General features: G+C 52.7%; 1 protein-coding gene and 3 non-coding genes across 10 annotated transcripts; all 4 read right to left on the reverse strand.

Moving 5' to 3' along the window:
* Window positions 1-500: 500 nt before the first annotated feature.
* Window positions 501-13,010, reverse strand: TBRG4 (transforming growth factor beta regulator 4). Of its 7 annotated transcripts, none has more exons than XM_055115912.2 (11): window positions 12,073-13,010; window positions 9,229-9,689; window positions 5,844-6,167; window positions 4,941-5,112; window positions 4,500-4,657; window positions 3,734-3,844; window positions 2,748-2,892; window positions 2,226-2,471; window positions 1,904-2,015; window positions 1,659-1,773; window positions 501-827 (listed from the first exon to the last, which is right to left on the reverse strand). In XM_055115912.2, exons 2-11 carry the CDS (start codon window positions 9,637-9,639, stop codon window positions 726-728), a joined length of 1,896 nt encoding a protein of 631 aa, XP_054971887.1. In that variant the 5' UTR covers window positions 9,640-9,689; window positions 12,073-13,010; the 3' UTR covers window positions 501-725. The 7 variants fall into 7 exon arrangements, 6 of the variants coding, with proteins under 6 accessions (XP_054971887.1, XP_008967065.1, XP_003805258.1 ...); XM_008968817.4 differs by having other exon boundaries at window positions 4,500-4,687; XM_003805210.5 differs by having other exon boundaries at window positions 12,052-13,010.
* On the reverse strand, window positions 4,752-4,885 carry LOC112440572 (small nucleolar RNA SNORA5). Its single transcript, XR_003028602.1, has one exon. It is a non-coding gene; the product is annotated as a small nucleolar RNA SNORA5 (small nucleolar RNA).
* Window positions 5,309-5,445, reverse strand: LOC112440574 (small nucleolar RNA SNORA5). Its single transcript, XR_003028604.1, has one exon. It is a non-coding gene; the product is annotated as a small nucleolar RNA SNORA5 (small nucleolar RNA).
* On the reverse strand, window positions 6,371-6,502 carry LOC112440573 (small nucleolar RNA SNORA5). The gene has a single exon (XR_003028603.1). It is a non-coding gene; the product is annotated as a small nucleolar RNA SNORA5 (small nucleolar RNA).
* Window positions 13,011-13,461: the final 451 nt, after the last annotated feature.

A 13,461-nucleotide genomic window follows, 5' to 3' on the forward strand; every position in this document is an offset into this window, starting at 1 on the left:
GACAACAATGGAGTTTGGCTCTTGGTGCCGTGGTGTCAACCAAGTGGGATCTTCTCCTCTCCCAGAGCCAGCGCCTCCCAAGTGCTCACCCAGCCCTCACATCACCTGTCACCACATGCTGTCAGGGTGCCTTTCACTCAGCTAAGTGTGAGACAACTGATGGGAGAAAGCCTCCCAGGATGGCTGTGGTTCAGTAGCCACAGCTCCATCAGAACCCCCAGCCATGCACTGAATCTCCAATCAGCTTCCCTGGGAAGCTCCTCTGCCCTGGAGGTTCAGAATTCTAGGACTCCACCTGTCTGCTGGGGCTGATACAGACCCCTACGCAAGAGGCCGGCATATGTGAATAAGCACTCATGGAGGGAAGAAGCTGGGAGAGACAGGCAGGTAACAACCCAGGTCTGTCCCTAAAGCAGCCCTCTTGGGTTGGGCGTGGCGGGGGAGTGCACAGGGCAGACTGGAGAACCACGCCCTGCTCAACAAAGCAGACAGACAAGTGCTGACAGTGCAGAGGGTGACCAAGCCTGGGAAGGCCCCAGGGGTCCAACACCAAAATTAAAGGTTTATTATACACAAGAGGACGTTCTGTCCCTCAGAGTGGCTGGCCACCCTCCCCACTCTGGCCAAGGTCCTGCACAGAGGTTTGTCCTCAAGGGTGACCCTTCTTGCCCGCCCACAGCTAGACCTCCGGCGGAGAGGCACGCAGTCCATGCTGCTGGCACAAGTCACTTGGCCAGCTCCTCAGCCACCGCTTTGCGCATCTTGTCCTTGAGGTAGGCGCCTTTCTGCCATTCAGACTTGAGTTCCAGCCACTCATAGAATGGGACCTAGAAGGAGGCAGGGGAGAGAGGTCACATGGGCAAGGAGATCCCTTCCAGCCAGTGGCTCTCCCTGCTTGCCTGCTGTCCTCACATTGACCCCTCACCCAACACCTCTGGTGACCAACAGCTCTGCACACCTGCCCCTTGGCCTCCAAGTCTTCAAGGCAGAGCCCATGAACTGCAGGCAGTGCGGGCGGGGAGAGGTGCTAGCACTGTCAGTGCTGGAGGGGTCTGCAAACTACTCGGAGGCCCAAGAAGGGCTTCTGAATTTTAAACAGTTAAAAAACTCACAACAACCCAAAGAAGCAAACAGAACCCTTGTGTGGCTCATGAAGCCACATGTTCATTCACTGGCCCTTCCCAGGGAAGGTGACCCCCTTTGATCTTAACCAAGGTCTCCCAGGTGTGAAACCAGAGTCAGGCCCAAGACCTGCATCTTTCTGCTCCTGCCAGTTCCACTGGTCCTACTTTTCCTGACAACAGGCGCTGACCAAGGGGGCAGAGCAGCTGCACTCAGAGCCCCAACAGCTGTGCAGCCTCTTGGGCTTCGAGCTGCTCATCTGTGAATGGGCCCTACCCTGCCCACCTCTTAAGCTGAATAAGCAGGCTTGGTTGGCTTTTTGGGTTCACCCACGGGGTGAGATGCTGGGAAGGTTAGAGGGGAGGCTGGAGCAGCTAGGATCCACAGTAAACTCCCTCCCTGGGCTCCTGGGAGAGGCCCGGGGCCACGGCCAGGGCATGTGTCTATACCTGCTGGCTCAGTTCCACCTGATCCCCTCTCTAGCGTGGGTTGGGGATTCTCCCTGTGCAGTGACCACCTGCCCAAGAGGTACTCACGTCCACTATCAGGAAGCCTGCAGCCACTATGTGTCGCCGGGCCAGAACAAAGCGACCCAGCAAGTCCTTGCTTCGGCTGTTGAAGTTGGGGAACTCCCACCGCAAGAACGCTAGCCTGGAAGGAAGAAGGGGTGGCTGACATGCTTCCACTCTCCCAGCCCCTCGGAGGGGAAAGATGGAAAGCAAAGAATATGCAGTCCAACAGCCATGGTGCTCCCATGGCCAACAGGTCCCTGGCCACCTACCTCTTAGACCCTGGAGGTGGTGACTGGCTCCCAGTTGGCTGGGCAAGGTGAGGTGCCACAAAGTCCCTTACGGGCAGAAACTCGCCGTCACTGTCCAGCAGCACCTCAGCATCTGGGGAAGGGGTGTGGGATGAGAACATGTTGGGGGACATCCCTCAGAAACCCCCCCACAGGAAAGATGAACAAAGATGGGACTGTGGGGAGCCCAGGCTGACACCCTGCAGCTCCCTAGGTCAGTACTTGCTGCAGACGGGGTGGGTTAGAAGAGTCCCGTTAGACTCAGGCAATGCCAGGCCCTGTGCCAACCAGGGGGAGCCCTCACCCAGCACCCAGCCATACTGCGTGGCCACCTCGAGGCTGCCCTTGTCGGCGCTCCCCAGCAGCCCCTTCAGCGTCTCCTGCAGCTCCTTTTGCAGGGGGGTCACCTTCCTGTCAAGGGCTGAGGGCCCAGGGGCCACAGCTGAGGCAGGCAGAAGGGGACCCGAGTACTCGGGGTACTCCAGCAGGGCAGTGGCGTTGATGTGGAGCAGCTTCTGGAAGGTGTTCTGATCCTTCTGAGACTTGCCCCCTAGGAGACAAGGAGAAAGAAGAGGGAGGTGGGCCTACGGCCAGAGATGGGGAGACCCTGATGAGAGGGCAGTGCACCCCTACACCCAGTCCCAGCCCAGTTTTCTGGGTCAGGAGGCAGCAGAGTCACGGTCTGCTGGCCACCTACAGGGAGAGGATGGAGAACGAGGGGGAGGGAGAGCCCTGGCCTCCATCTGCCCCAAATTCTCACCTGGCACTAGGCAGACAAGACCAGGCAGTTTCCCAGTTCCAGTAGTACTAGGGGCAGGGGGCTCACCTAGAAATTGGATGTGAAATTCAGGGTGGAGGACAGCTTGCAGCTCTGCTTCCCGTGCCTGCTGCAGCACACACAGGGCCCACACCAGGTCCACCTGCAGGGCTGGCTCCAGGCCTGGCAGCTCTGACCCCAGCTTCTCATGTACCTGGGCAAGGATAGGGTGTGGTGGAGAAAGCAGGCTCTCCTTAGGGGCTGCAAATAGCCATGAGTGAGACACAATCCATGATGTGGTCTTGGCTTGGTTGGGATGAGGCCAGAGGAGGCTACTAGGTAATAAGAGGCAGAACCCTGGCCCTTGGTGAGGCCTGGAGCAATCCTGGGCTTGAAGGTACCAGGAATCTTCCTCATGCCCCAAGACCACTCTGAACAGCAGAAGAGTGCTGCTGAATGCTGGCATTTGATTAGGTTTACTACAACCAACCTACTGGCAGGGAACAAGATCCCTTCTCCCATAATGTCTCCAAGTGAGCACCTGGGACAAGGGAGGAGGAATCTCTGGTCCTCTGAGAGATGAGAGCATCCAAGAGGTGAAGCAGCACTCCCCAGCCCCTGGCTAATTGTTCTCAGGACTGTGCCAGACAAACCCCTGATGGAATCCCAGGGAGCCTGGGGTCACACCTGGCCTGCTGGCCTCTGTGGCTGTCCTAAGGTCTTCATAAAGAAGGCTCCCCCTCCTGCCCTGAGCTGGCGCACATAGCACGAAGGCCCACTGGAGCTTCTGAGCATCAACAGGGCATTAAAAGGAGCACCAGAGGCAGGACCCCCCAGCGCTGCCTGGCAGGGCAGTCAACCAGACAGCAGGATTTCATGTGTTCTCAGTAATCCCTAGGATGCCTGGCTCCAATCAGCTCCCCCTGCCCTCCCATGCCACACGTAGTGGCCCCTCCCACCTCCGCCTAGCCCGAGCTGATCTTGGGAGGACGGTTCATGAGCCATTAGCGGAAGGGGAGGATAAAGGTCGAGCAGTGGGAGCCCAGAGGCCGTACCAGGCTGAAGAACTGATCCTCTTGGTCTGGATGGAAGTTCAGACGCGCAAAAGCCAGAAGTACGCTGCACAGGTGGGGCAGGGTGATGTCCTGCGCTCTGTTCAGGATGTGCTGGGTGGGTCAGAAATAGCAGAGGGACAGAATAAGCTCTCTGCCCAGCACGCTGTCCTCCTGCCCGGCTCTGAGTCTGAGGAGAGCCTGCATGGCCAGGGGCAATGGCAGGACCCTCCATCCAGGGCCCATGAGCTGTGCCAGGCACAGAGAAGGACTTACACAGGCCCAGACACTCCTTCGCCTGGCAGCAACTACCCACAGAGGCTGGGGACACCTAGAAGCTGCTTCTTTCTGATAAGGGATTTAGAAATATTCTCCAGCCAGTAAACTTAGTTTAGACTGGTCACACATAAACGTAACTGCAGGTGTCATCTTTCTGTACAGTTCCACTTTGCGAGGGGGATCAGTGATTCAGTAGACAGTTCTCAGTGGATTCTCAGTCTCATCAGCCATGCTGCTACCTGCTACAGCTACCCCAAAATGGATGGAAGCACTTATAATGGTCAGTGAAAGAACAGAGGAAACAGTTCTCAAACACTTTTTTGAGAACTGAATAGCAGCCCTTTCAAAATAAGCCAAAATGCAAGAAATATGTATTTGCCCCCACAAGTGAGCATTTTCAGACTGGCTTTACTTTCCCGACTAAGGCAATGGTTCCCAGCAGATGGCCAGGAAGCCAGCTTCTCTGAGTTGGGGCCAGGCCCTGGCTCACCTGGGCAAAGGCCTCAAACAGGGGCAGGCTGAGCCACTTGAGTAAGGCGAAGGACTTGGCACAGTGGGCCACCTCACCAGAAGTCAGGCTGGGCATGAGGGATAGCAGGTCGGTGGCCAGGCGCTGGGACACCTGGGTCTGGTGAAAGCTGAGTTTGCCTTCAGGACAGAGCAGATCACAGGGTTTAGCTGGAGAGAGAGTCAGCAATCACCCAGCAGCTCCACCCCACCTCAGCCTCGAGGTCTAGATGTTTGATGTCTGTAACCAAATTTATCCCTGAGCCTGGGACACAGGAACAGGGCCCATGAGTCACAGTGTTTCTGTGGCAGCCTTCTGGGCCAGTGCCTACCATGCATAGGACAGGTACTGAATTTGACACGGCTGCAGGCATCTGCAGGGCCAGCGCTCCCCTCTCTCCACCGTTCTGTCCAAAGGGCTCACCATAGGCATAGGCCACGTCCAAGAGCACATCTTTCGTCAGAGAGAAGGGCTTCTGCACCAGGTGGTAGGAGATGGCCCGCAGCAAGGGCACGGACCGCCGGCTCTGAGCTGCCAGCATCACCAGCACCTTCCGCAGCTCATTGGGGCCAAAGTGTTCCACCAACTCCAGGCACTGTCAACCACAGCCGCGCAGAGGTCAGCTCAATGGCCTGGGGTGGCAGAGATGAGCTGGGGGCAGGGGTCCCATGGTCCCATCCAGTGCAGCCCCTGCGACAGCCCCTGTCAGACTGGGCCTGAGCTGACTAACCACAGGACCACTGTGCAGGGCCTGCCTCCTCGTCCACCCCAGGGAACCCCCGGACCTGGAGCACTGTCCACAGCCAAACTTATCCCCAGGTCCCAGGGTAGGTGACCCAGGGCCCATGAGCTGTGGAGCTTGTTGTGGCAGCCATCTGGGCCAGCCCCCGCTATGACAGAAACGGGCACTGAATTTGACTTGACTGCAAGGCTACAGCCGATAGGGGTTAGCACATCTCCAGGAGAGTTCTAGCCAGAAGCCAGGCCTGGGCAGTAGCTGTGTTACTTCAGGAGCTGCCTGCCATGCCCCCTTCTCAAGATCGTGCTGTGATGGGGTTTGGGGGAAAGATAAAGGTGCAATCAGGGAAGCGCCTGTGTTGGGAGGAGCAAGTGGTGCTTGATGAATGCAGCCACAGGGCAACCACCTGTTGCAGCTCCGAGCCCTCTGGTCCTGCCCCATGTGATGCCTGAGGCTCCAGACAGAAGCTCCCGGGGCTCTGATCCCAGTGCACACAACACAACCCTCTGCAGACAACTGTCACCCAAAGAACAAGCCCAAAGCCCAGGGGAGGCAGGCTGGGTGCCACCTGCTTTCAGGCCCAGTACCTTGTCTTCCAGGCGGTTCATTAGTGGCTCCGAGAGGTGTCCCACCTTCATCATGACGGTCACTAATGTGTGGGAATCTTCAATTTCTGTCCAACGCCTTTCCAGGTGCATGAGCAGCTCAGCCAGCAGCTCCTGCGAGTGCTGCTCCTGTGAGAGGGTGGCACAGGACTCTGCCAGGAAGGCCAGGTGCTTGTACTTGAGCTTCCGCATGCGCCAGCGGACCTCCTGCTCCACCGACTGCAGCTCCTTGGAGGCCTTGGGGATGCCCAGAGCATACAGGCTTCCCAGCAGCTTCGAGAGGGTACCATGCCAGACCGAGGCTATCTAGGCAGAGAAAGGACACAGGAGAAATGATGTGGCACTGTCAGTCCTGTGTGTGAGCTGGAGGCTACCTCTCTGAACCTTGTTTCATGAGCATTTACTACAACTCTTCAGAGAAGACAGTATCAGTTCCCCACTCCATTGTAACAGGGCCCCAGTGCCTGGCTGCTCCTCACAGCCTTGCTCAGCCTCGAGGCCTAGATGCTTGGTGTCTGTAACCAAATTTATCCCTGAGCCTGGGACACAGGAACAGGGCCCGTGAGTCACTGTTTCTGTGGCAGTCTTCTGGGCCAGTGCCTACCATAGACAGGGCAGGCACTGAATTTGACATGGCTGCCAAGCACCTGCAGAGCCAGAGCACCGCTCAGGCACAGGCCAGATCCAAGGGTACACCTCTAAGCCTGATCCTCTAGGCTACAATAAATAGCACATTTCTGCTCAAGGTGGCTGAGGTCATTTGCAATTGCTTGCAAGCAAGAACTCTAGAGTGGCAAGGGAAATTCTCCAAGTTTCCCCAATGAAGTTTTGACCTAATGTAGTTGATTAAAGAGAGACCACACTCTTTTACATGGTCCTGGCTACAGCTCTGGGTAGTGAGCACGTAGATTTCAGCTGCAAGTAAAGCTGTCAAGTCAATACAAGAGGTCAGAGAAAAAGTTGAGCCTGATGGATGTCACCTGATGGCAGAGAAGGTGGCACTTACGCTTGCTAAGATCAGTTTTGTTATCATTCGTGACTTTTACTTGCAATGACATTAAAAGTTTTAGGTATTAAAAACTTGGGCCGGGCAGACCACCTGAGGTCAGGAGTTCGAGACTAGCCTGGTGAATGTGGTGAAACCCTGTGCCTATTAAAATTACAAAAATTAGCCAGGTGTGGTGGCACATGCCTGTAGTCCCAGCTACTTGGGAGGCTGAGGTGGGAAGATCACTTGAACCTGGAAGGTGGAGGCTGCAGTGAGCTGAGATTGTGCCACTGCACTCCAGCCTGGGTGACAGAGTGAGACTCTGTCTCAAACAACAAAACAAAAAACACTGGCTTTTCTCCAGGAAAATAATTTGTTTTTGAGTCAGAGAAGCTCCAACCCCTAAACTGTTCTCTAACAAACCAACCTCGCAGTTTCTGGCAACGTGAAAGTTTCTTAGGAATGCAACTGCTGCAATAAGCAGGAGTCCCTGCAGAGCGTTAGGCAGTGAACCACCACCTTTACCCTCCAGGGACGCGGCACCCAAGCATGCCAGACCCTCAACTGCCTGCAAAGGGAGGAGCACCCCAGGCACAAAGGTTTGCAGGAAAGCTTTTGACATATGGGTAAAAAGACCCCCGGTATCACTAAGCCCTGCCCACTCCCAAATGCAGAGGCCTCCTGGGGATGACCAAGCTGCTGCTGCTACCAGCAGCACCTCTGAACAGGCTCTTACTAAATGCCAGGCATCCTTCTGTGTGCGTACCCCTATGAGACACCAACATCCTATGAGAACCATCAGTCCCACTATACAGGTAAACGAAGGTGAACTTATTTCTACATAGTTCTGGGTCCGGAACCTGCACCACAGCCCGTCCTCTCTGCTGGTGCCTGCTTTGTTTCTGAAGAGGGTAACTGCTATTCAGGTACTGTGTCCACAGGGCCCACAGTGTCAACATGGGTGGCTCTAGAGCCCTTTGGCCCTGAATCCAGCCTTGCAGAAGAGAGCAGATGGTAAAACAAGTATGGCTCTGTCCTTTCCTGGGCCAAGTCTCTCAACACTGAACCCTCAGGTTCAGTCTCTTCGCTTATGAATGAGAAGCAGAAACCACACCTTCAAGGAAGTGAGCTGCGAACAGAGAAGCTGCTGTCTGAAGGGCTGGGGAGGAGGGAGAAAGTACTGGAGTAAATTCTAATCTTACAGAAGATCTGGGTGTCTACCTTCCGGTTTCATGGACAGCAGGAAAATCTTTGAAAAGAAAGCTGTTATTACATTACAGATACTTGCCTTATAATTTTGTTACAATGTTCAGTCTTGCATCATAAGACTTTCTTAAATCACATGTGAGTAAAAAGAGTCAATAAACAGCAATTAGAATTGTAGCCAAATATCAAGGGGGCCTAACTAAGTTCATTTTATGAATTATATCCCCAGCAAGAAATAATTATGTACTGTAACCCCAGTCCACACAACACATGCATATATATACATACTTAACTAGAACAAAAGTTCCATGAGACATTAGTGAATCCCCTTACTATATGTGATGAATTCTGGTATTTTTTATACTACTCTACCTCATTAAGAATCAGCTGGCCACATCCCACTACACTGATTTTATAACCTGCAGTTTGAAAAGCACTCAGTTAGTGCAACTCCTTCCTTGGATAGTGCCTTTCTCTTCATTACACCTGACAACTGGAAACATGGTTTCAGTGCCCCAGCACTTCCCTTCCAAAGCAGTCCAGGGATTTAGGGCCAGTTCAGCCACAGCAGGAGTCTGTACTCCTTTTTTGTACATGGAGCCCAGGGGAAGACTCTCTAAGAAGGGAGTCCCTCACAGTGAGCAGGAACTGGCTTCTGTAGTCTGAGTTCTGCCCTGTTCAGTGCCACACAAATGGGTCTTGTTGCTTCTCTCCATGGTCATCCTTGGAGGGTCTGAACATGGCTAGATCATGCCCACGTCTGTCTCAAGTTTCAAGGACCTTCCATCAGTCATGCTGCATCTCCTTTGGCTTCAAAAACAGTGCCTTGCCATCAGCCAGACACTGGCAGAGAGCAATACAAGTCAAGACTATATGGTGAGGGGGAAAGCACCCAAAGAACTGAGAAGAACCAGGCTCACTTCCCATGCTTCTATCACTATGCGTCTTGGCTGTCTGTAAGACGAGAATAGCAATATTTACCTAACAGGGCTCTTGTAAGGATAAACAAAGAGAAAGCACGATAAAGCACTTTGAAATTTATAAAAAAATAAAAAATATCACAAGAGATGCAGGGCCCCTGTCTATGCTTGGTAAGCACTGGCTGCTGTGGACCCCAGCATTTCTGGCTGTTTTCCTCTTGTCTATGCTCTCAGACCACACTCCGGCACCCACCTGACTGTTGAGCAGACAGAGAAGTTGATGAAAGTGGGCATCCTGTATGAGCAAGCCTTTATCTTCTGGCTTCTCAGACAGCAAGTGAGAGAGCCGGATAAGTACCATTGCTGCTTGATTGCTGTCCAAGTCGTGACTGCCACCAAGTAGCTCCAGGAGCTCCTCTGGCCTTGTGGCCTTCTTGATGAGGTGGTCCACCTGCTTCTCTACGTAGGGAGTAGATGCTCGTTCCTTCTCCACCGGCTCCATCAAGGAACCTGGGAGGTGGGAAATGGGTGAGGTGGCTGAGGAAGTCAGAGTCTTATGGGCTACCCAGGCAAGTCTCAGTCGGCCAACTGGAGCCATGGCAGGGGCCTGACGAGCAGCTTCTCTCAGGAGGCACGTGCATCGCTTTACCAGGTGAGCTGCCATGATGTCCTGGGTGGCAGAGAGACAAGACTCCTAGCAAGTGATTCCAAACCCTGAAGAGAAAAAGGAGAGAGAAGGGGCTACTACAGGGGCAGTTCCTGACTCACAAACTTGAGAGATGAAATAGTCAAAGCCACCCTATCTGTAAAATCAGACTAAGTCTTTCTTGACAATCCATAGGTATGTGATAGTATTTTCTAAAGCAAAAGTCTCACAGGATTTTTGTTTCAGTACAGAATGCCATCAAATATCAAAACTCAGGAACATTACAGCCTGGGTGGGAGGGTTTTCATCCTGCTTGTAATTTGAAATCACCTAGGATGTGGTTCAATAATTCAGATTCCCAGGTCCTGCCCAAGGCCTCCTAAGTGATGGCATCTCTGCAGACACGACCTACACAGCATTAATTTTTTTTTATTTTTTTATTTCAAGGGTAACCAGAATTAAAAATTACGGGCTTGACCAGGCGTGGTGGCTCATGCCTGTAATCCCAGCACTTTGGGAGGCCTAGGCGGGTGGATCACTTGAGGTCAGGAGTTTGAGACCAGCCTGGCCAACATGGTGAAACCCCATCTCTACTAAAAATACAAAAATTAGCTGGGCATCATGGTGCATGCCTGTAATCCCAGCTACTTGGGAGGCTAAGGCACGAGAATTGCTTGAACCTGAGAGGTGGAGATTGCAGTGAGCTGAGATTGCACCACTGGACTCCAGCCTGGGTGAGAGACTCCATCTCAAAAAAAAAAAAAAAAAATTCACATTCCCAAAGCCTCTGTGGATATATTTTAACACTGTAGACATAGGTGTGAGCCTCTCGAAACCAAGGTAGATTACATCACTAGCCTACTAAAACCCCCCCCACCAAATTTCTAACAGCAAAAATTCTGAACCAATAATAAGAAGCACTTCATAACATGGCCCAGAATGATTTTCTCAGTCTTGGCTTTTTCTGCCTCCCAGCAACACAAGGCCCCATTTTAAACAGGCCTTGCACTTCCACTTCACCTTACAGGGCTTGTTATCCGGGTCTCCTCCTCCCCCTATAAGACCCTTTAAAATACATCTCATCCTTCCAAGGCCAAACTCAATGTTGCCATCTCCAGCAATGTGTTACATATAGCCTTGATGTTGCTTTTAACAATTCTATCGGCCAGGCGCGGTGGCTCACGCCTGTAATCCCAGTACTTTGGGAGGCTGAGGCGGGCAGATCACGAGGTCAGGAGATCGAGACCATCCTGGCTAACACAGTGAAACACCGTCTCTACTAAAAATACAAAAAAATTAGCCGGGCGTGGTGGCGGGCACCTGTAGTCCCAGCTACTAGGGAGGGTGAGGCAGAGCTTGAAGTGAGCCGAGATCGCGCCACTGCACTCCAGCCTGGGTGGCAGAGCGAGACTCTGTCACAAAAAAAAAAAAAAGAAAGAAAAAAAATTCTATCAGCTTGTCTAGCTCCCTACGGTGATTACATGATCCAGGGAAGACATGCGACAAGGGCAAGCTAAAACGTTCACCTAGGCCTCATTTCTGCCAAAGCAGAATGTGCGTTTGATCTTTCTCCACTTCCTGGAACTTGGTATATGGCCAGCACATTTTCTTTTTATATGAGGGGATTAAAGCAGCTGTAAAAAGCTTAGTCTAACTCCACTTAAAGAAAAAAAAAAAAGAGAGAGAGATCAGAGAGTCGGAGTATTTGCCCAAACGCAACATCTACCACTTCCTGAGCCTAAGCACAGTGGAGAAATCTTTCCGACTTATTTTATTTTTTTGAGACGAAGTCTCGCTCTGTCGCCCAGACTGGAGTGCAATGCTGCGATCTCGACTCACTACAACCTCAGCCTCCCGGATTCAAGCGATTCTCCTGCCTCAGCCTCCCAAATAGCTGGGACTACAGGCCCGCGCCACCACACCTGGCTAATTTTTGTATTTTTAGTAGAGACAGGGTTTCACCATGACCTCAAGTGATCCACCCGTCTCGGCCTCCCAAAGTGCTGGGATTACCGGAGTGAGCCACCGCGCCCGGCCGCCTTTCCAATTTTTTAAGAGCCCTAAGAGCAATTTAGCCGAGTAAACGGAAGCCCAGGAGCCAGACTTGGGTTTAGGCAAACAGCAATCCAAAACTTTAGTTTTAAAATGCAGAGAGAAAACAACTTGCACTAAGTCACGAAAACTGGCTCGCTGGGGTCATGGACGGTCAACAGGGGCGGCGTCTTCCAGGCCTGGCCGCGCGGGCTAGAGGGGAAGCGTGCGCACTGGCAAGCCAGCACGGAACGAGCAGACGGCCAGGCCCACCGCATCCCACCGCGTCCCAGCCTGCTCCCCAGTTTCACCGCATCCCAGGACCTTCCCAGCCACGCCTGTGTTGTGCACTCGAAACCCACGATCAGCCGCCCCTTCTCCCCGTGCCACAAGACCTACGCAGCGAGCACCACCGCTGACCTCCATCCGCCGCCCTAACTGTCCCCGGAACCATGAGGTGCGCGGCGCGCTTCTCTACGTCACTCGGAGCGCCGCCGGAAACGAGACGAGCCTCGCCCCGCACGTCCGGAAGCCACGCCTCCAGCTTCCGGCCACACCTTTCGGCGGGTGACATCTTTGCTGAGGGCTCAAGCGGAGCGTTAGGTCATGGGAAACTTAGAAAAGATAAAGAACCTAGGAAGAAAGGCTTCGGTTGCCCCCCGACCAGTACCCCATCCTCATACGGAGTGCGGGAGACGACCCTTTGTTGTCGGTGCTGTCACCCCATCCCTCCCTGCTTGCGTAGGCGTAGGAGAGTTCCTAGGGCGGTGGAAGACTGGGCTGGTGGAGTGGGATAGGCGACGTTGAGGCCTGTGGGGGCTGGGAGGACGAGCGAGTGGAGACTGGGGAACTCCAGAGCGCCCACTTGCAGCTGGATTTTTATGTGCAATTTTCCTGATTTTAAAATAGTGGTGTTTAATTACAAAATAAAGTGCAGGATGGCCCAAACGAAATGTATCTGAGGTCTACATATGGACTTGATTAATTTTTACTTCCTGCACAGCCTTTTATTTTCTGTGGAGTTAATAATTACTTTGGCTACGCACGGTGGCTCACGCCTGTAATCCCAGGCCGCGGTGGGCGGATCACTTGAGTTCAGGAGTTCGAGACCAGCTTGGCCAACATGGCGAAACCCCGTCTCTACTAAAAATACAAAAAAATTAGCCGGGCGTGGTAGGGCGCACCTGTAGTCCCAGCTACTAGGAAGGCTGAGGCATGAGAATCGCTTGAATCCGGGAGGTGGAGGTTGCAGTGAGCAGCGATCTTGCCACTGCACTCAGCCTGGTTGACAGAGCAAGACTCTGTCGCAAAAAACAAAACAAACATAAAAATAAATAATTACGTTTGTTTGTGTTTGTAAACTAAAAATAAAATTGTAAGCCCCCCAAGCACTGAACGGACCTCCTCTTAGCCAAGGAGACCCCAGAGAAACCTTAAAAACTGAGTTCCCAGCCATTCTGGAAAGGGAGGTTGAACACCCCTTGTTATAGTCCCTCCCTTTTGGCATTTAGACAACTGACCAACATTAATGTTAAAGTAGAGATCATAAGACTAACAGACTTTGTGGTAGTAAGATACCAAATTATAAACAAGACCTAAGGCTGTGCAAGGCAAGGGTTAAGTCAAGCTTGCAGACCATCAATCTTGCTGAAGAGGTCTTTTTTGACCCAGTGTATTGTGGCTGATTCTGGCATACTATCTTAAACATTCTTTTCTGCTGACTCCAAATTTTACACAGAGCCTCACTCTTTTAACCAATTGCAAATTAAAAAATCTCTTGGTCAAGCTGGCTGAGGTGGGAGGATCACT

This window comes from Pan paniscus, chromosome 6, assembly GCF_029289425.2.
Source record: "Pan paniscus chromosome 6, NHGRI_mPanPan1-v2.0_pri, whole genome shotgun sequence".
Lineage (NCBI taxonomy): Eukaryota > Metazoa > Chordata > Mammalia > Primates > Hominidae > Pan > Pan paniscus.